The sequence below is a fragment of the Saccostrea cucullata genome, unplaced genomic scaffold (genome assembly GCF_032062105.1).
Source record: "Saccostrea cucullata isolate Sc308-1 unplaced genomic scaffold, CSIRO_AGI_Scuc_v1 ctg5606, whole genome shotgun sequence".
NCBI classification, from domain to species: domain Eukaryota; kingdom Metazoa; phylum Mollusca; class Bivalvia; order Ostreida; family Ostreidae; genus Saccostrea; species Saccostrea cuccullata.
Window position 1 is genome coordinate 822 of NW_026929546.1, and position 27,005 is coordinate 27,826.

The 27,005-nt window shown below is 33.6% G+C and overlaps 1 protein-coding gene and 1 long non-coding RNA gene across 4 annotated transcripts; both read left to right on the forward strand.

Moving 5' to 3' along the window:
* Window positions 1-13,859: 13,859 nt before the first annotated feature.
* LOC134281169 (uncharacterized) lies at window positions 13,860-19,006 on the forward strand. Of its 3 annotated transcripts, none has more exons than XR_009995024.1 (3): window positions 13,860-14,208; window positions 18,435-18,629; window positions 18,760-19,006. It is a non-coding gene; the product is annotated as an uncharacterized LOC134281169 (long non-coding RNA). The 3 variants fall into 3 exon arrangements; XR_009995025.1 differs by having other exon boundaries at window positions 18,484-18,629; window positions 18,760-19,005; XR_009995026.1 differs by having other exon boundaries at window positions 18,502-18,629; window positions 18,760-19,005.
* A 5,505-nt stretch (window positions 19,007-24,511) lies between these two features.
* Window positions 24,512-26,378, forward strand: LOC134281168 (transmembrane protein 254-like; the record flags this gene model as incomplete). The annotated part of the gene is made up of 3 exons (XM_062763641.1): window positions 24,512-24,618; window positions 24,826-24,885; window positions 25,682-26,378. Coding segments are annotated over 3 exons (279 nt in total), but the record flags the coding sequence as incomplete, so codon positions are not given.
* Between the last annotated feature and the right edge of the window lie 627 nt (window positions 26,379-27,005).

Sequence of the window (27,005 nt, forward strand, 5' to 3'; positions counted from 1 at the left end):
TAAAGGAGTAAACTATCTCCAGTTATCAATGATCAACCCAGGTAAGGGGATTTCTGAACTATGGTCAACGCTAAATGAAAACACAGTTGTAAGTTTTATAGATTTAATAAAGTGAGAATTAACCGTTGTAAATGATAACAAATAATAAATAATGATCAAAATTTAACAAACAGAAAAGTCTTTGAAAATGGCACAGGATAAATAAAGCTTTATCAAAAATAAAATGTAATTTAATCTGAAAAAATGAATCTCAATAATCTCAATGAATAACCTCAATAAATAAATAATTGAAAAATGTAATGAAAAATGGGAGGAATGTGGCAAACTTATGAAAAATAATCTATGTCCCTACTGGGCCTCCATACTTATGAAAATAGTCAAAAATCCTAAAGAGATGAAAAAAAAAATGTAAAAGGAATGAGCTACATCACCCAATATGACACTATCAACACTCTAGAGTTAATCTGGAAATATCAATACTAATTCTTATAGGCTCTAAAAATAACTGACCCAGAAAATAAACAACACCCAAAAATAAATAATAAATAGTGGTTCTAGAAAATAAACCTGTTATCTACATATCCCTAGACCAGGCAGGACTTGGAAAGGGGAAACTAAATTTACTTTAAATACCCTACATCCTAACTGTTTCCTAACATGTGAAAAACGTGAAACTAAATCTAAGCTAAAACCTAGAGAACTGTTAAACCATAAGGTTTTCTTAGTCCACTAAGTATCTAATCAAATAGTGCTCATAAACCATAAGGTTTTCTTAGCACAGAAAAGAGGAACTAACCATGAGGCTGTGTTCCCCAACCCAAGTGAAGAAAACTACACGAACACGGGTTTAAATACCCTGACAAGGCCCAAAATAAAAGCCAATGACTATCAAAGATCCTAAAGCTAAATTAACCAATCAGAACGCAGGTATCAAAAGTACTACGGAAAGACTGCCAACATGGATGACACTTCCTGTTTAAAAAGTAAAACATGTGGAATGTCAACTCATGTCCAAAATTATAAAAGATAAATAATAAAGGACTTTTACGTAAGTAACAACTGAAAACAAAAGGTAAATAGAATTATCAGACTGAAATACCAGCAAATACTTGTAAATAATGAATTACGAAACGATGGCTATGAAATAAAAATCTAAACCACTACATTCCTCCCCCCTTAAAAAAACAAAATTTACACAGTAAATTTTCGTTTCAACACAAGACAAATGTTCATGTCATTGTCACTACACAAGGTCCTCTGGGAGTTCCGGGAATGGTAACACAGTGCGGATCCAGTGGTCACACAACTGTCATGGTCCAGAATCTTGTTTCATTGCGATCGTTCGTCTATGGCACAACGCATGGTCCTGTAGTATAAACACAGTACTGCGGCTCTTCAGTATCATCTCTGCGAAGGACATCAGCTGTAAACTTGTGCGAGAAATTGTATAACAAGGATTAGAAAAGTTTTAAAGCAAATCAATTTACCATCAATGCAAGTTTTGGAGTCAATTTAATCTCTATGAAAAATAACTTTTAAAATTAAAATCTTAAATTCTAAGACTTTAAATAATTTCTAAATGAATATGGAAAGTTAATCAATATAGTTATCTACCAAATTCAGAATCCACTGAATTTAAACCAAAATGTTATCAAGTAGCGCGCAAATACTTATAACATAAGCGAAACAAGGGATGACCATGCATCACCTCCCATAGATAAACTATAAGAAAAACTTAAGTGTAGATTTCAGCACAGTACAAGGGAGATAATTTAAAGATCATCTACGGTCAGTATTAAACTAAGAATACCAAGCTCTCAATGATTCATATCTATTATTACCGTAACTGAATAAGCCGAAAAACTGAAATATACTGTTTTGACTTCTAGATAACTATAAATCATTGCCAACTACTGTGTCTTATCAAATAAATAAAACATCTATCATTGACCTTGTATCCACTAAAGTCAAATACAGAGCTAACTTGAATGTTATTCTCAAAAGAAAATAAATGACTACCAAAAACTACCTCATTAATAAAGTAATTAAGATCTACTCTTAAAACTAGACTGAGATATTTCAAAAAATTAAATATCACTTGTTATCACTACAAAAGGTCAACTCAAACCTTTTATATATCAAGTTATAAATAGAATTCAAAAATAAAAATAACTATTTACATAGGCATTTAAAAAAAAATAAAAAAATAAAATGCCTAGATACATGCCTGGTCTCAAGGAGAGTAGATAACAGGGGGTTTGATTGTTCTACCCCACCTTGACTGTCTAAGGGGTTCAGGACTAGGTAAATTAAAAACAGGAGGAACAGTCTCCTCAACTTCCTCTTGATCATTAAAATCTACAGGAGTATGATCTACAGGGGGTTCTAATGACTCGTCAAGGGAAGTAACTACTGGTGTCCAGTTTCTAGGAGGTAAAATGCCTTCATAGGGTTTTAACTGATCTAAATGTACCACAATGAGAGGGCTCTTACTGTCTTTTTGAATTTGATAAGTTACATCTGTGATCTTCTTGATAACTTTATATGGCCCTGTCCATCCTAACCCTAACTTAACACCAGCTGAGGGTGGATACCACCTCCAGACAAAGTCATTTTCTGTAAACTCTCTAGGTTTTAATCCCCTATCATAGTACTTTTTCTGTTTTGATGCTGCCTGTCTAAGATTTTCTGACACAAAATTGTAAGAATCAGATAAAACAATTCTTAACCACTCTACATATTCTACAGGGCAAATGGGGATAGGTGAAGAAGGAGGATTCCCTAACATAAGATCAACTGGGCTCATAATTTCATGGCCAAACATGACTAAATTTGGTGAGCAACCTGAACTTTCTTGAATGGTTGACCTATATGCCATAAGAACAAAGGGTATATTATCATCCCAATTATCCCTATTTTTATTTGCATAAGCTGACAACATTTGCAAAAGTGTCCTATTCATCCTCTCAACTAAACCATCTGACTGTGGCCTATATGGAGTAGTACGTGTCTTTTCAATGCCTAACTTTTCACATAAGACAGAAAATAATTCCGACTCGAACTCGCGACCTTGGTCTGAGTGAATCTGTTTAGGGACACCAAATCTACAGATGAATTCATTAACTATCTTATCTGCTACTGTCAAAGCTGTGTGATTAGGTACTGGATAAGCTTCAGCCCACTTAGAAAAATAATCACAGAGAACTATGATGTATTCATTACCATTACTTGTTCTGGGTAAAGGGCCTAAAATATCAACTCCTAACCTATCTAAAGGAGCACCTATGACTGATTGATGAAGAGATGACCTCCCAAGACCTGGACCAGCTTTTGCTCGGGCACAAACATCACACTCTCTACACCAACGTTTAATGTCTGAAGACATACCAGGCCAATATACCCTACGCTTTATGGATTTAATGGTACGTTCCCTACCTAAGTGACCAGCAGTTTTATTCTCATGCAGCTCATGAAATATCTGAGACCTTATGTGTCTAGGAGCAATCAACAACAAATACTCCTTATCATCTAATGACTTCCACTTGTAATACAACATGTTTTCTTTGACTTCTAGAGATTCCCATAATCCCCAATAAGTTTTCAAGTCAGGAGAAGCATCCAAAACAACATGCCTAGGGGGTTTAACAATGGAATTTTCTTTTAACCTAATAAATTGCTTAATTGCAGGTTCTTCTTGTTGCCAAGTTCTCAACTGATCAACTGACCAAGTATCCAACCAGTTAGGTACAATATCACAACTATCATCACCATTGTCATCAACAGAATTGTGGGACCCTGACTCCGCCGAGTTGAACCATTGGTCGGTTCTCACAGGAGCAACCTTAGCGGCCGAGGACAATAATATGCTGTCCAATTGCTTCGGTGCACCTGTTCGACCACCAGAATCCACACAATCCCCAAAATGACAATCAGGACAATCCTCACGCTTACAATAACTGGAAGGCCTTCTTGACAAACTATCAGCATTGCAATGAAATTTCCCTGGCCTATGTTGAATGGAAAAATCATAAGTCTCCAAAACTGAAAGCCATCTAGCCAAAATTCCTTCTGGATTCTTAAAGTTCTTCAACCACACAAGGGAAGCATGATCTGTTCTAACCGTGAAATGTCTACCCCAAAGGAAATGTCTATATAGGCGAATGAAAGTAACTACTGCCAACAACTCTTTATAAGTGGTACAATATCTGACTTGGGATTTATTCAAAGTCCTACTAGCATAAGCAATGACCTTCTCCTCGCCATTTTGCACTTGAGATAGAACAGCACCTAAACCTGTCAAGCTAGCATCTGTATCTAAGATGAATTCTGAGGTACTATCAGGATAAGCTAACACAGGAGCTGAACAAAGGAGTTCCTTAAGTTTCTCAAATGATTTCTGACAATCAGACGTCCAACAAAATTTCTTCCCTTTTCTTGTCAAATATGTTAAAGGGGCTGCAAAGGTGGAAAACTCAGGAATAAACCTCCTATAATATCCTGCTAACCCTAAGAAGCTTCTAACCTCTGTGACATTACTAGGTACAGGCCATTTCTTAACTTTGTCAATTTTACTAGGATCACACTGAATTCCTTTATCAGACACCACATGACCCAAAAATGACACTTCTCTCTGAAATAGTACACACTTTGAGGGTTTCAAGGTCAAATTTGCTGACCTGAGTCTATCAAACACTAGCTTAAGATTTTTCAAAGCTTGGTCAAAACTACATCCAAACACAATGATGTCATCTAAATAACATAAACATTTCTCCCATCTGAGACCTCTAAGAACTAACTCAATTAACCTCTCATAACAACTAGGGGCATTGCACATGCCAAAGGGCATTACTTTAAACTGGAATAAGCCCATATGAGTTGAGAAAGCTGTTTTTGGTTTATCCTTATCTGACATTTCCATCTGCCAATACCCTGAAACTAAATCTAATGTACTGAACCAGGAAGCTCCAGCCAAAGAATCAAGTGACTCATCTATGCGGGGCAATGGATAAGCATCTTTCTTAGTAACTGAGTTAAGTTGCCTATAGTCCACGCAAAATCTCCAAGAACCATCTTTCTTAGCAACTAACAACAAGGGAGCTGACCAAGGACTATCACTAGGTTCTATAACATCATTATCGAGCATCTTTGAAATCTCCTTCTCTACAATTTCTCTCTGAGCATAAGGTAACCTACGAGGTGGAATTTTAATAGGCTTAGAATCACCAGTATCTATACTATGTTTCACAAGATTTGTTCTCCCAAATCTACCATCAGGTCCAACAAAAATATCCTGATAATGTATCAGTAATTCTAACAACTGAGATTTCTCTTTTTCAGATAACCTCTCACAAGACCTATCGAACAATGATTGCAAATGTTCAGGAAGTTCTACAGAAACTTGTTCACTCATAGACTTATCAGACTCTACAATGTCAACTTGCTGCACAGAAGCCACTGTTGTGTGTTTATTGATCCTAACAACCTTGTCTGAAATATTTACAACAGAAAATAAAATCTTGTCAGGATTCACTAAAGTTCTAGCAACTAACAGACCCTTTTGATTTAAAAACTTGAACGGCTCAAACAAATTATTTACAGAAGCGTCCAAATCACCTACAGCATACCCTGGTACAAAAACTTCACAATCAGGGGGAATAACTATGTTCTTTGCCACCTTGACTCTAGCACAAATAGGAGTTGTCTCCCTCTCTAACTGAATATGCTGACCACCTATCAACATGAGACACCTAGAAACTTGAATTGTCACATCATTGTTCTCCAAGAAATCCATCCCAAGGATTCCACACAAATCTCCTAACTCAGTAACAATAAACTCATGACAAAACAAATTATCTCCTATCCTAAACTCTAAGTCAACTTTCCCTAAAACTTTCATAGCACTACCATCTGCTGTGGTTAATGACAAAACACAAGGTTTCAAAGGGGGTCTATTCTCAAAAGACATGAAAACATCTTTGCCTATCAAACAAGCCTGAGAACCAGTGTCGACTAAAAACTTATTTACATGTTCTCCTACAGTACAGCCTACACTTAAACATGACTTCTGAAGCAAACTAACTCTTAACTTCTGAGTAGCCCTACTATCAACAGAATCTTGGGTCACACTGTGGGCTTCGAATGTAACCCTGGGAAGTTTTCCTTATCCCTAACTGATGGTGTGTGAGAAGGGGGTGTCTTATCTTTCTCTACCCTATCACTATTGTTTTGTGTATGACAGTATCTGGCTGTGTGTCCTAACTGATGACATTTGTAACACTCTATGACTTTCCCTGTTTGTTTTTTACCACCCCTATAACTATTTGCCATTTTATTTACACATTTCTCTAGAGTTTGAACTAAACTTGACAACTCATCAGGGGTCTTAACAGGTGTAGTTTCATTATCTGTCCTAACACTATTTACACTTGGCTTAGTGATGGAGAGTTGTGGCCCCTTAACTGCCTCAAATTCTGTTGCTTATGAAATGGCACTCTCTAAAGTCTTAGGATGGTGTAAAATGACATGAGATCTAATTTCAGAATTGCCTATTCCACTCATAAACTGCTCTAAAACAACTATCTCCCTATCAGAATAAGCCATATCTGGAAAAGCTAAGTTTCCTAACCTCCTTAACGCAAAACCATAATCTGAAGGGCTTTCATTCTGTTTTCTAAGACGTGATCTAAAATCTACTCTATGTGCAACTACAAGTTCTTTCGGACAAAACCTACTAGATAAGATAGATGTTAAGTTGTCATAATCTTTTCTCTGTTCTTGAGATAGGTCACCTAGAATTTTCTGTGCCTCCCCCCTTAATGACATAACTAGCTGCTGGGACTTTTCTTCATGAGACCAATTGTTCCAATTAGATACTTGCTCGAAATGAACTAAGTAATCTTGCCATGCTACATTTCTACCATCAAACTTGTCTGGTTCTTTTTCTCTACGTTTAGGTCTACCAAGATTTACAGGGGTACTGGGCAGTGTAGACATATTTGTCTGTGACCTACTGAGATTCTCACTTCTGTCTCTCTGTGCAAAGTTTATTTGTGCAGGTGAGGTACTCAAACTCTCTGTTTCTCTCACTCTATCTAAGGGTGTCACTGTCTCTCTTACAACTTCATTCTGACTTGCTTGCCTGTCCCTATCATTACCTTCAGCAAATGATACACAGCGTTTGCGTCGAAGAGTTTCCTCAATCTCATGCTTACATTTCTCAAAGTCTGAAGTGAGGTCCTGCAACAGTCGTTCTAAATCTGAAATCTGTACACTCATGCTAGTATCTAGCTCACTCTCATGCATATTAGTCTCACTCACGGGAGAGGACAAAGAGGGCTGTTTGACTCTTCTCATAAGCTTACGTCTAGCACCTTGACTTGAACTTAACCTATCAACTCTAGGGGTTGATGTAGCTCTTTCTACTCTATCAGAATCTGAATTTAGCGAAGCCATGGTTTCTATTCAGAAATCCTGGTCACGGCACCAAAAATTATGTAACCGGAAGTAGAACTCTTCAGTGTATAAATTACCAAAGTTACTAGCCAACTCGGCTTAAAGGAGTAAACTATCTCCAGTTATCAATGATCAACCCAGGTAAGGGGATTTCTGAACTATGGTCAACGCTAAATGAAAACACAGTTGTAAGTTTTATAGATTTAATAAAGTGAGAATTAACCGTTGTAAATGATAACAAATAATAAATAATGATCAAAATTTAACAAACAGAAAAGTCTTTGAAAATGGCACAGGATAAATAAAGCTTTATCAAAAATAAAATGTAATTTAATCTGAAAAAATGAATCTCAATAATCTCAATGAATAACCTCAATAAATAAATAATTGAAAAATGTAATGAAAAATGGGAGGAATGTGGCAAACTTATGAAAAATAATCTATGTCCCTACTGGGCCTCCATACTTATGGAAATAGTCAAAAATCCTAAAGAGATGAAAAAAAAAATGTAAAAGGAATGAGCTACATCACCCAATATGACACTATCAACACTCTAGAGTTAATCTGGAAATATCAATACTAATTCTTATAGGCTCTAAAAATAACTGACCCAGAAAATAAACAACACCCAAAAATAAATAATAAATAGTGGTTCTAGAAAATAAACCTGTTATCTACATATCCCTAGACCAGGCAGGACTTGGAAAGGGGAAACTAAATTTACTTTAAATACCCTACATCCTAACTGTTTCCTAACATGTGAAAAACGTGAAACTAAATCTAAGCTAAAACCTAGAGAACTGTTAAACCATAAGGTTTTCTTAGTCCACTAAGTATCTAATCAAATAGTGCTCATAAACCATAAGGTTTTCTTAGCACAGAAAAGAGGAACTAACCATGAGGCTGTGTTCCCCAACCCAAGTGAAGAAAACTACACGAACACGGGTTTAAATACCCTGACAAGGCCCAAAATAAAAGCCAATGACTATCAAAGATCCTAAAGCTAAATTAACCAATCAGAACGCAGGTATCAAAAGTACTACGGAAAGACTGCCAACATGGATGACACTTCCTGTTTAAAAAGTAAAACATGTGGAATGTCAACTCATGTCCAAAATTATAAAAGATAAATAATAAAGGACTTTTACGTAAGTAACAACTGAAAACAAAAGGTAAATAGAATTATCAGACTGAAATACCAGCAAATACTTGTAAATAATGAATTACGAAACGATGGCTATGAAATAAAAATCTAAACCACTACACTTGCGAAGTTCTTCCTGTTAAAACGAAAGTAGGGTGCACATGCTACTGAACTTCAGTCTGAAGCATATCGAGAGCTTATTTGGTCGGCAAAAGTTTATATTTTGGACATATGGGGTTATTATTTGTTTATTTGGCGTTTTGTAAGTAGACATGTACATTACATCGTCTAAATGAAAACAATAATGCACGAGATTGAACTTGGCAAGCCACAGACGTTTTTATTTTCCTCAGTGGCTGTGCGCGTTGTTTACATACGTAAATCAAGCTTTGCTTTGAAATAAAGGTTTGCAAAAAATGATTTAAAGCATCTTGTTAATTAAAAGCATTTGTTTTTTTAACAATAAATTAACAAATAAATAAGTAAACATTTTTTTAGTCTAAAGACCCATTTCAAAAATGTTGAAAGATAAAATAAGGTTTCACCTGATAAAAGTAATAAATGTGGAGGACCTTGAACACTGTAGAAAATTTTCCAATGAGTTATTGCATTAATAAGTAAGTGCAAAAGAGATATATAGAGAATAAATATTTGTGATCAAGCAAAATTAATTCATAATACAGGTATTCGAAATATAATGCAATCATGGAGTCAATTAAGTGGCCCTAATTACACCTAAAATTTCTGGTTTAAAGCTGCTTAATGATCCATCTATTTGGGAAAACTTTCAAATATTTTTTTTATAACAGTATATGATATATTGTAAAATTTTTAGCACAATTACAAATTAAAAATAAACTTGATATTTTCTGTATAGTATCTTCAAATGTAAGCTAGTTCTCCACACTAAAACTGAAGTTTACTTTAAAAAATCCAAATAGTACTAAGAAGAAAAAAAAACATTAACATATCGAAAAAGATGCATTGATGCATTTGATCATGTGCATATACATGAAAATGGTAAAAAGTGATGAAAAAATTTTGAAGTGCTGATTTTCCCTGAAATGACTGTCATTTGTGTAAACTGTGGTATTTGTTTTATTTCAGTAAGTAATATCATTTTTATTTCCTTGCTGAGGATTATTGGACTCTCAATAATTTCAAAACCAAAATATGTTCCCTGATCTTTGGTATCTTAGAGTTTGATTTCTTCAAGGCATTTACATACTCTAGTTTGCATGGAACCTAATCAGTAAGTGAAAATAATTGGTACTCAGTACTAGTAGTACATGTATCTGAATTTTTTTTTCTAAACCAAGTTTAAGAACATGTATCAAGGAGACATTTTCTTTTTCTTTTAAATAGACTTTTGCCAGAATATATATAAAGCATGTGGATTATATTGCACATTTCACCCACTTTTTATTTCTATTTTATTAAAACCAAATCTGTGAGACTGCCAACCTATACATGCACACACAAAATTATAAAATTCACTGGTTAAATAAATGGTAACTCTACAGTTTAAAATTAAGATGAATTGTCATTTTTGTATAAGAAGGAGATCAGTGTCTTTAGAATGAGTAATTTGTGAATTGTATGGACTTGCTTGTACATCTGTTCTATAAATTACAATATAAAAGACTGGGTAATAGGAATTGTACTTCTCAAACTCAAAAGTACACACTGTATATGTTTACCTATTAATATGTAATATGTCCTCTAGTTTACAAGTTTATAAGGCCCAAGAAGCTTCTACATTCCATCCCTTCTAGATATGTAAGATATGTATACTGTAAACCAACTTTTATTCACGTGCGAGAAATTTTCGCGAGAGCCTCGTCATCGCGAATATTTCTCACTGCGAACCGGTCCTTAAGGCCTCTGGGTCTATTAATAACAGATCCAAAAAAGCTTGATCGTGAGAGTTAATTGTCGCGAAGAAGTTTACACTAGGTTAATCGCGAAATAAAGTCGTCGCGAATAAAAGTTGGTTTACAGTACCGTACAATCCCTATTAACCGCCCCGGGTGCTTAGAAAATTGCGAAAAGGGGGCGGTTATTTTGATATTCTCTTTGAAATATTTAGTTTCATATCTTAACTTCAAAAAATATTTTGAAAAAAAAATAAATTCAAAGAATCTCTAAAATAATGTCTAACTTTACTTTAAATAAAGATAATGCAACCAAATTATGCTAAATGAATCATTTTTCACTAAGAAATTGGATAATAAACAACTTTCTTTTTCAAATTTTGGCAGACTTTTGATAAGATTCTAGATAATTTTAATCACTGTACAGGGGGCCTTTATTTCCTGACAATTGAAAAAGACCTAAGGGGGCGCTTATAGGGGCAGGGGCGGTTAATAGGGATTATACGGTATTTGATGTAAGAGATAATCATACATGCCTGAATGAATACAGTAAAAAAGCTAAGATTTACAATGAGAATTTTTTTTTAATGATGGTCAAGAAAATTTTTCAAAAATGCAAATTCCTATACAATTACTAATCAACAAAGATTACATTTTGGTCTCCAAAGATATGTTTATTTTTAAATATGAAAATGTGAATAGTTATTAAGAGTACAAAGAAATCCCATAGTGAAAATAAAATATATTTCATCATTAGGAATAATATTTTATGTTGAAGTAAAAATTCAGGCACATTAAAAACAGGAAAGGAGAAAATGTGTGGTTGGACCAGGAATTGAATCCAGGAACCCTGTTTCACTAGTCAGGTGCTCTACCAAATGAGCTACCAAGGTTGATACCCATAGCACAACCATTACATATCCCTCCCTAAATTTATCTTTATCCTTGCAGACACAACCCAAAGTCTTATTAGCCCCTGACAGGACTTTCACTTGCAAATCCAGAGGGGTCAATGGCATCAAATCTGTAACAAGGAAGGAGAAAATGCACGGCTGGACCTTGAATCGAAGAAGGACCACTGGTCAGATGCTCTTCTGACTGAGCTTACTCGGCCTATATCTATGACCCATACCATTACACTTGCATATACTTAAAAGTATTTCATGATACATGTATATTGATTGATATTACAGTACATATATATCTGTCAACCATCATTAACTAAAATCAATTGAAAAAAATTAAAACTGTTATTCACCAGTGACCATTGAACAAAGTAATTTTTGAAAACATTATAAATGACTGTTAAGGGTGCTTAAATTTCTAAAATTTGAAATTCTAGTTTTCCTGCTGGCAATTATTGTTGCCAGCTAGGAATAAAACTTCTAAAATAAATGCCATATTTCTTACAGAGTGAGAAGTATTGTGGGAGGAAAGTTGTTGAATATGTTAACTTTACAAATAACATGGAGAAATGCATTTTCTTCAATAAAAGCAAAATAAAAAAAAAATTAAAGAGATTTGAGAATTATTAGAGTACTGTATATTTAGGGCTGTTAGATACCAGTCATTAGAAAATAAGACCTCAATAACTTAGTGTAAATGTTATTTTATTTATTTATTTTATTTATTTAATATATTGACTGCTTTGATTTAAAAGTGAATACTACATGTAGCAACAGCAATTAGTTCATTGCTGTGCCAATTTGCTCCAAGATTTCCCAACCTCGAAAACTGCATATTCTTTGAGGATCATACTTTCTTATATGATTGCCAATTTTTCTTAAATAATCACTGGTTTTATATTTACAGGCTAATTGAATCTTCAATTTATACTCTTTTAAGTTAAAATCTGAAGAAAAAAAACCCATTAACTTAAATCAGAATTCACTTAAACCTATATGAATATATCCCTTACTCAGATAAGTATACAATGACTTTTCACAACATAAAAGTACAGCTGTATATATAACATTGACTTAATCAATGAGTTATTGTTTAAATATTTTTCATTTACATAATATTAAATCTAAAATTGAATTTTTAAAGCAATTGGTTTATTTTTTTTCATCAAAGTGCAATGTTTTCTCTGAAAAATATAGTTAAAAAGCTAAAAAGTCATTTTAAAATATATTTTTTGAAAATTTGGTTTCCATGGCAACATAAAACATTAGATTTTTTAAAAAAAAATTTATTATAAATTAAAAAACACAACATTTGCTATATATTTGCCAAATTTCAAGCAAATTGGTTGTCAACAATTTTAGATATTTGCATTTTAGTACACCATTGTGATAATTTTGTTGATATTAAAAAACAACTCAGTCCTGAGGTTACAGCGCGCATAAAACAAGTCAGCACACAAAGGGTTAAGAAGAAAATATATGTTATCTTACGGATAGCTGTTTACCGGTGTCGTATAGTGAGACTTCCCCCATAGTGAGGCTTCCCCCGGAAGGCTGGCTATATAGTGGGCGTTCTCCCGGAAGAATGGCTATATAGTGGGACTTCCCCCACGGAAGTTTAACTATATAGCCGTTCTTCCGGGGGGAAGGCTCACTTTATAGCCAGCCTTCCCCCATTCATAGCGAGACTTCCCCCTCTTATTATAGTTTCCGGAACTTTGTTTTATTATTTTAAAAAATTCTAACAGTGTTATTTTATGACGAAATTATCTTCCATATATATACATGTATTTATATATTTATTTTATATGCATGAACAGTTTGAATATCGTTAACAAATGAATTTTTTTGTTATTTTTTAAATTCATATTCAAATATCTTATCTCAATCAAGTAATGACTAATGCATACATGCACGCTCTGTGTTTCAACGTATAAAGTGTAAAAATGCAATTGCGACAAAACAGATCTACACACTAAAATTGACAATTAGCCATCTCCGACTTTAGTGCAAAATAGTTTAGTCAAATAAGTGACAATTGCAATGCAATATAAATTTTTTTTAATTTTACATTTTTTTATACGTGTATTCAAACATCCAATCGTCCAAACCCAGTTAAATAAAATATCTTTAAATAAATAATTTTGAAAACACGACCAAAATGAAAAGATAATTGTATGAATTGATGTATGGGTGTGATGAGCAGGGGATGCACACATTTTCATGCAATTTTTCCAGTCATAAATTTAAAAAAAAAGGGGGGGGGGGGTTAAGCCCAATCCATGCATCCTGTGCCTTTGCTAAAATATGCATGACAGTCAGAATTTGATTTAAAGTGTATTAGAACTCAAATCCATCTTATTTGATTTTTGTCCCCCGCTTTCGCGAAAGCGAGGGGACATTAAATCTCATTTGTCTGTCCGTCCGTCTAGCTGTCCGTCTGTCCGTCAGTCTGTTCTTACGAGAGGTACATTGTAGGGTAAAATTAACGTATTTTCCAGCAGTGTGGGGTTTTTTGGGTACTGTGGGGTTAACCCCATAATGAAGAGGTCTAATTACGTTCAAAATTACTCTATGAGGTCGAAAAACCTAAAATTAGATTTAACCTCACAAAGACTTTGTCCAAATTTTGGACATGTCCTTAGCCCAAAACGCTCAGACATTCAGAAATCTGCTGTTTAGAGGAGTTCGGTAATTGAATCGAGGAGTTCCGAATACCTGAGCATGCGCATATATTTAAAACTAACTGCGCATGCGCAGATTACGGAAGTAGCTGTGTTTGGACACTTTGTATTAGCAGTGAGGAAATTCGGAAACACAAAAAGCAAATGCAGTAAGTCTTACTATTTTGTTGCACCACATTGAAAAAAAGCTTTGTAAATTGTTTGACATGCTTCATACGTACATTATGCAGTTGTAGAATTTATTTAAAGTCAAGGAAAGGACATCTGTAGTCCACATAAACACATACCTATTGAAAACGGGCTTTTGTGAAAAAAATTATAATGAATGCACTGATAGTTCTTTTTTTAATCAGAGGTCTGCAATGAAAATCGACCGATACCCGGGGGTCGGGCTAGTGGTTTTCTGCATGAAGGTCGCCCCGTTGGCCAGTAAAAAAAAGATAATATTATTTATACACATGCAATACGTGCAAAGCACACCTGGTACGTATTTTCACTCGTTTTTTGCTATAAAAATCCAAACCATTTAAATTTTCCATATAACATGCTCCAACTGTCAATAAATCTCCATAATTTAAACCGTATTTGAGTACTACTTGGCTTATTTACTTCAAAAAACGATCGTGTTTTTTCTTAATTCGAATTTTCTCTATATCTATGGTAAATACATGCAGATATCTCATAACATAAATACATGTGATTCTTCCGACGGGAGACAAAATCTCTGGATTTTTCACGCCTGTTCCGCCCCTCCCGATTAATTTTTAAATCTTCCGTGTTTAAATTTTTTCAAATTGAATATTTTTGGCTTTAATTTTATCCTGTTTCGTAGTATAATTGCTCTCTCTCTCTCTCTCTTTGAATTCATTCTAGATACGTACCAATTGTTTATCTACTCTTCACACATTTGTTAACATGTACTTGTAATCGTACCTTAATCTATAGAGAGAAAATCAGAATGGAAAAATGGAATTAACAATGTCACTGCAATAAATTTTCACAGCAAGTAGGCTTTGTAGGAATCAACATGGGGTTGTATAATTAGGTTGTAAAATTTAGTGGTATATCAATTTGATAAATGACAATCAATGTTTATAAATGAGTGCAGGACATTTTAATCAGTTGTTAAAATACCCATTATGTCACATTTTTTTCACATTCGCTTGTGTAATTATGTGCCCGATAATAAAATTCACCTATTAAAGAAATTAAACAAATTACCTTTAGATACGTATATAAAATTATATAACTCTGTTTGTGTTAATGGAAAAAATATAATTGTCATGTAAGATCAATTTGTACTTATTTTTCAAGATCGACGATTGAAAATTTAAAAGAATTAAATCACAATTAATAGTTTTTCCATAGCTAAACTTAAAGAAATTCAAGCTTAAAGCTACATTTTGTAATTTACAATATTAATTCATCATTACTTTGAATATTTACAGTGAGAGTATGTGACTTAGCTAATACAGGGCTATCAGTATTTTCACACCTGTTAGATTTTGATTCCGTGTAGAAGCTCTAATTGCAATTTTTTTGTATAGCATGATTATCTCGTGAATTTCACTATCAGGAGACGATCGATAGGGATTAGTTACGCTCTACTGCACTTGACACCTGTGTTGTGTAGAATGATTTTAAACTGCGTAAATACAAATCTTTGGTCAATTGAATAATTTTTTGTGTGTGTCTGCATGTTAGATAGAAATTCTGACAGCTTTATAAAAATAATATTAAAAATTTACCAGACTCTAAAAGCTTCAGCAAACTAGTTGATCGAGGATTAATTGAAGGGGGGGGGGTTACACTGCTGATCATTACCTGAACATATGATAGTGAAGTTTTTAAATGGATTTTATTGACACTTACTAAAATAAATTTTCATACTTTTAATTCACCATTAAACTGTCTTTTAATTAAAGCTTGTGTATTTTTTCTTATTAAAAAAATAGATAGTAGTAAGGCACATGTATTTCTTCTTGAATGATACTGTAATTCAATTATCATATATTTGAATGTAACAAAAGAACACTCTGAGTTCCCGAAACTAGTCAAAAATATGTCGGACAATTGTCTTGTAAATATTCAAAATTCACCGGACAGTTGTAAAATTTACCTGACATTAATTTTTTGTATGTAAATTTAACATATTATAGGATTGGAAATTGTGTCGATATAATAAATAATATGTGTAAATAAAAAGATGGCAAATGCAGATTAAAAAAAAAAAAAATTCATCGTATAAAATTATTATGTCCTTTCTGACAGATTTTTAAAATTTTTTTTTTAAATAAAATCTGCAACATGACAACTCTTGGTTGATTGTTTGGAATTAGTGGGAAATATATGTTGTTTTCCAGGCTTTTTTCTTTTGGATTTAGGATTTTGGTATTTTATGTGCCAGGAAAAATATTACGTAAAATATCAAACTCGTTTTAAAAAGCCTGGAAAACGTCCGATATTTCTGACTAGTTAAAATTTATTATATAACCTCCACACAGTTAAAAATATGTACTAATGATATAAAGATATGCAAATTTATCATGAAAATGATGATTTAAGTGAATATGTTGTCGTTTTACTACATTCAAGTCAGTCCGCTATTTTTAGAAAAGGGGAAAAACGCGCATGTATTTTAAATGCTATCAAATACATTTACAAAATCCAGAAGTTGGTATAATATTATCATGCTAATAGATTAAATTATAGAGAAAATAATAAATGGTAACAAATTGTCTGTAATCAAGCAGAAATAGCAGGCAACTCTTGCAACCCTGCAAATTCGTCCTTCAAAACGAAAGTAGATTGTCACATTTTTTTACTGTCAGAACTACAGAGTGCATATATTTATCAGAGGGAAAATATTTGTTTGACAGTGTTTTTAAAACTTTTTTTCCTCCCAGACTTATGGAAATTATTATTTTAATATGTAGCTTTTTATAGTAGACAATTTTACACATTTTATTTAAACAAGATCTGGCGCGCCCCTGACGTTTTTTTCATTCCTTTAGTTTTGCATTTGTTTATTGTCAGGACAATTGAATTAAATGATTTTGTTAAGATTATATGTAAACGTTATACAGTCTGTAAAAAAAAAACCATCAGACATTTTGACCGATAAAATTAAGATTTTACCGGTCCCATTCAAAGTTTACGGGGATCCCTAGTGGACCGGTGCGTTTCGGGAACTCTGAACACTTATGAATGTATGAAGTTTAACTGTTTTGTAGGAACAGAAACATCAGTGGCGTAGCTAGGCTGAAAATGAAGTGCATGCTCCAATTTGCAAGGGTCTGGGGGCCGCCCTGAGGCCCCGAGTGGGTCCAGGGCAAAGCCCTGGTGGGGGCCCAGGGGGCGAAGCCCCCAGAAGCTCCTGGATTCTGACGATTTAAACACTCATAAAATCATAAAAGAAAGTGAAGAAAATACATATCTTGACAACGTTTTACCATTATAAATAAACCCAAGGAGCAATTATAATTGTAGAGAGACGATTTAAAAAAAGAAAAAGACTTAATTTTTAAGTAATACAGGACATGCTATCGTAGATTGGCTAGTATAAAAATTTTCGGCGATGTTTTTTATCCGCAAAAATTACGAAAAAAAAGAATATTACATAAGGTAATAAATAAAATTAAAGTGGCTCAGAACAATCTACTTATTAATTCATCTTATAAAATAAATATTTTTGTAAATTCAACCCTAAAACTTAATTTCATTTGAGAAAATGAAATGCTCAATTTTTTACGGTAGCTGCCATAATGGTTTTCGAACTTAACAGTGTCAGTGACTTTATTTTTTTTTTAAGTAGTAAAACTACGCAAGTGTACATGTAAAGAAAATTAGAAGAAACATAACTTTTGATACTACAGTTATAATTTAATTTGTACATGACTGAGAAGGAGTCAAGTCATAGAGTCTCATTATCTTTTTTTTCAAAATGATGTGCATGCTCGAGCATACAAGCATACATGGTAGCTACGCCACTGAACATGCACAAAACCTTAAAAATTTGGAATTCTTTAATTTGATATTTTTTAAATAAGCATGGATTAATATATATATACACACATACAAAGGTTTTGTGAAATTGACATGTTTAATTAAATCAACTGTAGTGGTTATTGCTGTTTATTTATTGACCGACTGGCTACTTCTTTGGCAAACTGGAATAAGAGGCCACCTGTCTAGTTTCTGGACTTCCCAAAGCTTAAAACAAGTTTGACTGTACTTTTTCACCTTTTACCATATAAGAAAGTAGTTCACAGTACATGACAACTATGCTATAAATAAATTTCGATGAATTTTAATTAGTAACTCGGAATTTTTGTGTGTGTTATAAATAAACATTTGCTTCTGTATTCCTTTGTAGAGTTCAGATACCACTGAAAGTGAACATCAATGGAACTTTGATGATCTAGGCCACTCTATTGTTGCAGCAACACCAGCAGGCGTCGGACATTCATAAAGTTGAAAGAACAAACCTATGACTTGAACACACAATTTGTGATCTGAATATAGTTCACAAATTTAAGGAAAGCAACTATTAAAGACATCCAGATCGGTGGTTAGTACATGTTATAAGTGCCCATAAAATCAAGACAACAATATTATTTTACAATAAATTAAAACATAACCTGTAAAAAAATTCAACATTATCATTTAGAAATATATTTTACTGTTGTTTTTTTTGACAGGTATACATGAAGTATGAGTTAAAGACTTTTCAGAAGAACAAGCACAATCCCGATTCATTTTTGCCATTGCCTTCTCCAAACGGCGACATTCAGGACCTGACTTACTTTTCAGAAAAAGAAGATGAATCGATTTTTGAAAGTTAATCTAAAAAGATAACATTTACATGGGTCGTGGATTTGAATTACATTTTCTTGATGGGCAACTAGTTTCAAGTATTTGGATGTCTATTCTCAAGCTACTGCAAACCTTAAATTAACTTCTTGATTATTAGTTAAATGTGAAACCGTGTTAACTTGAAGTAATCATTTTTTGAATTGAGCTATGTAATCTCTGATTACTTATGTTTATGAGTAGTGTTCAGCTTTAAGACAAAAGGATCTTTTATGAACATTGCATTCGGCATGGCGAATTTCTATACATTAACAGTCATAGTTTTCGTCTTTTTTAATTAGCGATCTCATTTTAAATGTGAGAAATAATTATTAAACTGAAATGTACATTTATGTTGTTTGATTTTAATTTTTTGAAAATTATAAATCAATTGCATGTTGGTTTTTTTTTTCATTTTATTTTAGGGGATGGGAGTGGGGGTGCAGCTCTAAGTTTGAGTATATTTTCCAAAAGGATGTACATCGTTATTTTTGTTTTAAGATCAATTTTAAAATGCAAAATGATGAGATATTAGACTACACTTTTTTTCTTAAAACTTCATTTTAATTAATATATTTTGTTTAAAATAAGTAGCAATAACATGCAAGTTTTAGAGTTATTTGACAACTCACTATATACTTGGTTTTTTTTTTACATCTATGAAGATTGTCTCAAATTTTGAGGGTTTTTTTTCTGTGTTCTACATTTATTGACATGTTTCTTATCTGTGTTCAACTTGTCGAGTAACTGAAAAGTTTGATTAAATTTTTTTTTAAAAATCAGGATCATCTCTTTTATTTATTATTATTAATTTACAATGAAATTATGTATGCTTTTGATGCATAATGTACACTTCAAATTCATGCACCAGCAGATTCAAAGGAAAAATTATCATTAGAAATAAGCAGTAAAGATAAAGAGATTATCCAATTTAAAATAGTTTGAAAAATATTTAAAACAAATTTTCGAGTATGTTATCAAAATAGGAAAAAGTATTATGAGTATTGTTTGGTATTTTTAATAGTAAAAAAAAAGGATATGACGTACTGGCAATCGCATCATCTCACTCAGGGTCTTTCCGTCAGAGTTTGGAAAAACAACCTCGAATGTATTAACATCACCTGATGTTAAAGGTTTTGCTTTTCTTGTTTTTTTTCAAATATAGGATAGAGGAATTAAGAAGTCCCTTTTATAGTATATTTTATGTAATATCATAGCATTGAATAAAGTTAAACTCCATATTCCACAGTTAAAAGGTCTTCATGCATTTATTCATGCATTTATTTCGAAGATCATGAAAGGGGGGGGGGGGGTTGTTGCCATGGCGTCTAACTAATACATTCGAGGTCGTTTGTCAGCTAGTCAGAAAGGCTCGAGAAGTTGCGATTGAACATAGTGGGGGTACTTGTTCTTTTATTACCAGTCCCTGGTAGAGTTTTTTGATATTAGAACATACTTGGGGTTTTCAAACACTTAAATTCATATGGTTACTGGTATCTGTTACATGAGAACACAGCGGGGTTGTTTGTTTAACACTCTGAGGTTACTAAGATGTCTGATATTTTCTATCAGAACATATTGTGGTTCTTGTCTAACACTTTGTGGGGTTAATGTTATCTTTTATCTATATAAGAACATAATGGGGTTGTTACACGTTATGGGGTTAGTGTTGTCTATTATCTTTATGAGAGTACATAGTGGGGTTGTTGTCCTAACACTTTATGGGGTTAGTGTTGCCTACTATCTTTATGAGAGTACATAGTGGGGTTGCTATCCAAACACTTTATGGGGTTAATGTTGTCTGTTATCTTTATGAGAGTACATAGTGGGGTTGCTGTCCAAACACTTTATGGGGTTAGTGTTGTCTATTATCTTTATAAGAGTACTTAGTGGGGTTGTTGTCCTAACACTTTATGGGGTTAGTGTTGTCTATTATCTTTATGAGAGTACATAGTGGGGTTGCTGTCCAAACGCTTAATGGGGTTAGTGTTGTCTATTATCTTTATGAGAGTACATAGTGGGGTTGCTGTCCAAACACTTTATGGGGTTAGTGTTGTCTATTATCTTTATGAGAGTACATAGTGGGGTTGCTGTCCAAACACTTTATGGGGTTAGTGTTGTCTGTTATCTTTATGATAGTACATAGTGGGGTTGCTGTCCAAACACTTTATGGGGTTAGTGTTGTCTATTATCTTTATGAGAGTACATAGTGGGGTTGCTGTCCAAACACTTTATGGGGTTAGTGTTGTCTATTATCTTTATAACAGTACATAGTGGGGTTGCTGATCAAACACTTTATGGGGTTAGTGTTGTCTATTATCTTTATAACAGTACATAGTGGGATTGCTGACCAAACACTTTATGGGGTTAGTGTTGTCTATTATCTTTATGAGAGTACATAGTGGGGTTGCTGTCCAAACACTTTATGGGGTTAGTGTTGTCTATTATCTTTATGAGAGTACATAGTGGGGTTGCTGTCCAAACGCTTAATGGGGTTAGTGTTGTCTATTATCTTTTTAAGAGTACATACTGGGGTTGTTTGTCTTATAATTTATGGGGTTATTGTTGTCTGTTATATCTATATAGCATAGTGGGGTTGTTTGTTTAACACTTCTGGGATATTCTTGTCTATCATCTTCATGTGGAAACATGATGGGTTAATTTACTTTGATGCAACAGTTATCCTCAAATAAAAACATTTTTTTGCATTGTTACTGCTATGCAGTTGTTGAAAAATGTTATTGCTATATCTGTTCTAAGTTCTTCTGATAAACAGTAACAATTTTAAGTACTTATAATTAGTTGCCTGTGAAGTTGACTTGATATTAAATAATTAATTTTTAACCCCACAAACATAGATCTTTAACCCCACAAGCATAGATCTTTAACCCCACAAATATAGACCTTTAACCCCACAATATACCATTTGTTTGAATTCCTAATGAAACCTCTCAAGTCACCACTCTACTATTAATAACCCCACAAAGCAAAATGATAACCCCGCACCTTCCGTAAAATGCACAATGTACCTCTCAACTGTATAGCTGTCCGTCCGTCACAAAAACTTTAACCTTGCCCATAACTTTTGATTTAGTGGAGCTATGATTTTCATATTTCATATGTGTATTCCTTGTGATAAGACTTTTCTTTGGGTACCACCAAATTTGACCTTTTGACCTTGACCCTGGAGTTTGACCAACTTTTACTAAAAAATTCCAAACTTTTACTTTGGCCATAACTTTTGAATGGTAGGTACTAGGACTTTCATATTTCACATATTTATTCTTTGGGACAAGACCTTTCATTGAATACCAACAACTTTGACCTTTTGACCTTGACCTTGGAAATTTACGTACTTATGAAAAAACTATAACCCTGACCATAATTTTTGAACGGTAAGGGCTATGGCTTTTATACTTCACATATGTTATTCCTGTAAGAAGACCTTTCATTGGATAACAAGAACGTTGACCTTTTGACCTTGACCTTGAAGTTTTAACTACTTTTTAAAAATTATAACCTTGGTCACAACTTTTGAACGATAGACACAAGGACTTTTATATTTCACATATGTATTCTCTGTGGCAAGACCTTTCATTGGACACCAACAACTTTGACCTTTTGACCTTGGAGATTTACGTACTTCTGAAAAAAACTTTAACCTTGGTCATAACTTTTAAACAGTAAGGGCTAGGGCTTTCGTACTTCACGTATGTAATTCTTGTGAGAAGACCTTTCATTGCATACCAAGAACTTTGACCCTTTGACCTTGACCTTGGAGTTTTAACTACTTTTTAAAAACTTTAACCTTGGTCACAACTTCTGAACGGTAGAAACTAGGACTTTCATATTTTAAATATAAGTATTCTTTGTGGCAAGAACTTACATGGGATACCAATAACTTTGACCTTTTGACCTTGACCCTAAAAAATAATATCTCGCCCACAAAGACACCGAAAGCGGGGGACCACAATTCTTTGAATTTTATAGTGATGTAATTTCATTAATATCACGCAAATTTAATTTCAAAATGAAATACAAATCCTAAAAATACTTCAAAAAATTTATAACAGTTAAAAGGTCCCTATAGCATAAAATAAATATTTAATTATGTCAATGTATATAAAATCCAAACCGAAAACCGAAGGGGGAAGACTCACTATGGTCATTATGGGGGGAAGTCTTACTATATAGCCATATTTCCCCCCCCCCCCCCCCCCAGGGGGAAGACTCACTATATAGCCAGACTTCCGGGGGGAAGTCTCACTATGGCGGAAGTCTCACTATATGACACCGGTACTTGTGTTTTTTGTCCCCCGCTTTCGCGAAAGCGAGGGGACATTAAATCTCATTCGTCTGTCCGTCTGTCTGTCCGTCTGTCCGTCTAGCTGTCCGTCCGTCACAAAAACTTTAACCTTGCCCATAACTTTTGATTTAGTGGAGCTATGATTTTCATATTTCATATGTGTATTCCTTGTGATAAGACTTTTTTTTGGGTACCTCCAAATTTGACCTTTTGACCTTGACCTTGGAGTTTGACCAACTTTTACTAAAAAATTCCAAACTTTTACTTTGGCCATAGCTTTTGAATGGTAGGTACTAGGACTTTCATATTTCACATATTTATTCTTTGGGACAAGACCTTTCACTGGATACCAACAACTTTGACCTTTTGACCTTGACCTTTGAAATTTACGTACTTATGAAAAAACTATAACCCTGACCATAATTTTTGAACGGGAAGGGCTATGGCTTTTATGCTTCACATATGTTATTCCTGTAAGAAGACCTTTCATTGGATAACAAGAATGTTGACCTTTTGACCTTGACCTTGGAGTATTAACTACTTTTTAAAAATTATAACCTTGGTCACAACTTTTGAATGGTAGACACAAGGACTTTTATATTTCACATATGTATTCTTTGTGGCAAGACCTTTCATTGGACACCAACAACTTTGACCTTTTGACCTTGACCTTGGAGATTTACGTACTTCTGACAAAACTTTAACCTTGACCATAACTTTTAAACAGTAAGGGCTAGGGCTTTCGTACTTCACGTATGTAATTCTTGTGAGAAGACGTTTCATTGCAGACCAAGAACTTTGACCCTTTGACCTTGACCTTGGATTTTAACTACTTTTTAAAAACTTTAACCTTGGTCACAACTTCTGAACGGTAGAAACTAGGACTTTCATATTTTAAATATATGTATTCTTTGTGGCAAGACCTTTCATGGGATACCAATAACTTTGACCTTTTGACCTTGACCCTAAAAAATAATGTCTCGCCCACAAAGACACCGAAAGCGGGGGACCACAGTTCTTTGAATTTGCTTGTTCATTTCCGAGATCAAAGAGTCAAGAAGTATCCCGAACGCAAATATTGTCATTTACAAAAAACAATTGCTGATTGCTTGACCAGGTGTACCGAATCTCAATCAGAACTCGAGAAAAAAACCCAGCTTCTATCAATACCATATGCCAAGGGATTATGAGGAGAGTAGCGTATCAGAACCCTTGGCTAGCGAAGATGCTTAGGTATATACAGTGTATTTAAACTTCACAGAAAAAGTTTATTGCCATATATAATTATTGTTTAATTTCAGTGGGCTTATTATGACCCGGAAGGAATTCCATGGATATTTGGACCACTGGGACAGTTAGGCACATACCTGGGGAAAAACTACCCGACTGTTATCAAGAATATGTAAGTTTTTCTGAAATCATAATATTGTTTTGTTGCTAAAGCTTATGAGAGAGAGAGGGTGGGTAAAGAGGTACATCTCATGTATAATTATGTAAAAGGAAATGAAACTTTGAAGGCCTTTATATAAGATTGTATGTACAAGACTATAGTGTACTAATATCTTTTACATTTGTATGATCTTTCAGAATATTGAATTGTTTTCTTCAGGTTCTATGTGACATTTGCTATACATGTCGGGGAGGCAGGGTATTCTGTAAAAGTCTGCAGGTATGTGGTACCATAAGAAAGAATGTTTTATGCAGTTACATATTTTTATACCCAAGCTTGAAAATTGGGAGGGTACATAGGGGTGGGGGTGTCCATCTGTCTGGCCGTTTGTCTAGCTGTATTTCCGTCTGTTACACTTTGGGGTACCCATCTCATATCCGCAACTCATCTCCTCTTATACCACTACATGAAATCTAATGAGACTTTCACAGAATCTTTGTTACAAAGTGCCATAGTGCATCTTTTCTTTTACTTTTTGATATGCACATATTTTGGGTTTCCCATAGTAAAACATGGACACTGCTATTATTTCTATAATATTGAGGTGTACCCATCTCTTATCTGCAAATCCTCCTACCGGTATATCGCATTAAAATTTAATGATACTTTCATAGATTTTTTATTAGACAGTGCCATTGTGCACTTCCGATTTGACTTTTTGATTGGACACATATCAAACTTGAACTTTGCCATTAGGTATATATTAATATAATCATATGGGGGGGAGGGGGTATCATTTTGTTAGCACAGTGCTCATATTCCTTCTACTGTATAATTAGAAACCTGACCTGTCTAGTCCAACTCAAAATTTATCTTGCCTATCAGATATAGACAGGTTTTACTGTATCTATAGATGTGTTTCTTTTCAAATAACATTATCAAGTTGGAATACCAATTCAATATACATGTTATTGTACCATATTTTGTTCACAGTCTTTGTTGAAAAATTAATACATTTTTTAATGCATTCCTATTATAATACACACAGTTTACACTATACACATTTTCTTTTCAGAGATAAAAACCTCAGTTCTTCTGCAACTGTAAAATGGTGCTTCCAGACATTTCTATTTGGATTTGCTTCCCTTCTGCGGCTTAAAAATGCCAGAAAAGTCAAGGCCAGCTGATGAAGGTCGAATAAATTGATCACTTAAAATATAAGAACACCTCAGATCAAACGTTCAGGCTACAAATCATGACATGAAAATGTAGCCTTGTAGGATTACTAGAAACTGGTGTGATTTATTGACTGTGATCTTTTATATTTATACCATACCTCTTATGATGAATCAGGATTACTTTGTAAATGTGTTTAAATCTGCAGCACACTTTTTTATGATATGTTTTATTGCAATGGTGCATAAAAGAATATGAAAAATGATTGAAAGAAAGAGCAATAAAAATAATCTTTAATTATTTGGGAGAAATATGTATGTCTAAACATGTATGTGGTTTATATCTGTTGCTTTCCTTTATAGATTCTTATCTGGCATTAGGATGAAGATGGACTCATTTATATGAGTCTTAATTGTCTACTTGTAAATGTAACTCAATAGAACTATTGTTAATTTACAACACATCTAAAGTATTTGGAAGAATTTGATTTTAGTTGATTAAATATATATACAGGGTCGGAACTGATGTTTACAGATGAGAATTTATTGCATTCATTGATAAATTACAAGTTATTTTTATGAAAATAAATTGATAAATACTGTCAAAATGCATTATCTCTGATTCAAAGGGACTGAAAATAAAAACCAAAGAAAATATCCAATATTGAGGATTTGAGATACCAAGGTGGTTAAATACATAAATGGAATGTGGCCAGGACTTCCAGCTCACTTTGATATATCTCTGATATTTGAATACATGTACACTGTGTACTACTACCAATGATTGTGACACTTGAAGTTTGTGTTTTCTGGGCAACAAGCTCTAGTATTCTGCATGAGGTGACTTGTAGTTAACTTTTTTATGAAAAAATTAAGATCAAGTCATAGCTGGACAAGGCACATTTAACAAGACAAGTGTAACAAATAATGCACATGTAACATGGTACATGTACGTATTGATATAGCTCATGTGGTATCATTTACGTATCCCATAGTTGTGAAATCACAATGGGTTTTGCGTTAGAGTGATGAAGTAAAATGAAGTAGAGTCCTATATAAAAACAGTGTTAAACATTGATTGTGGCGTATGAAACATGGGATAAAAAGAATCTCACATAATTTGCAGTTAGATATTATTTTTATCCAACTCGTGTGTTTTAATTCCCTCACCAAGGCTCGAGATATAAAACACACAACTCGTGGGATAAAACTCGTATCCAACAA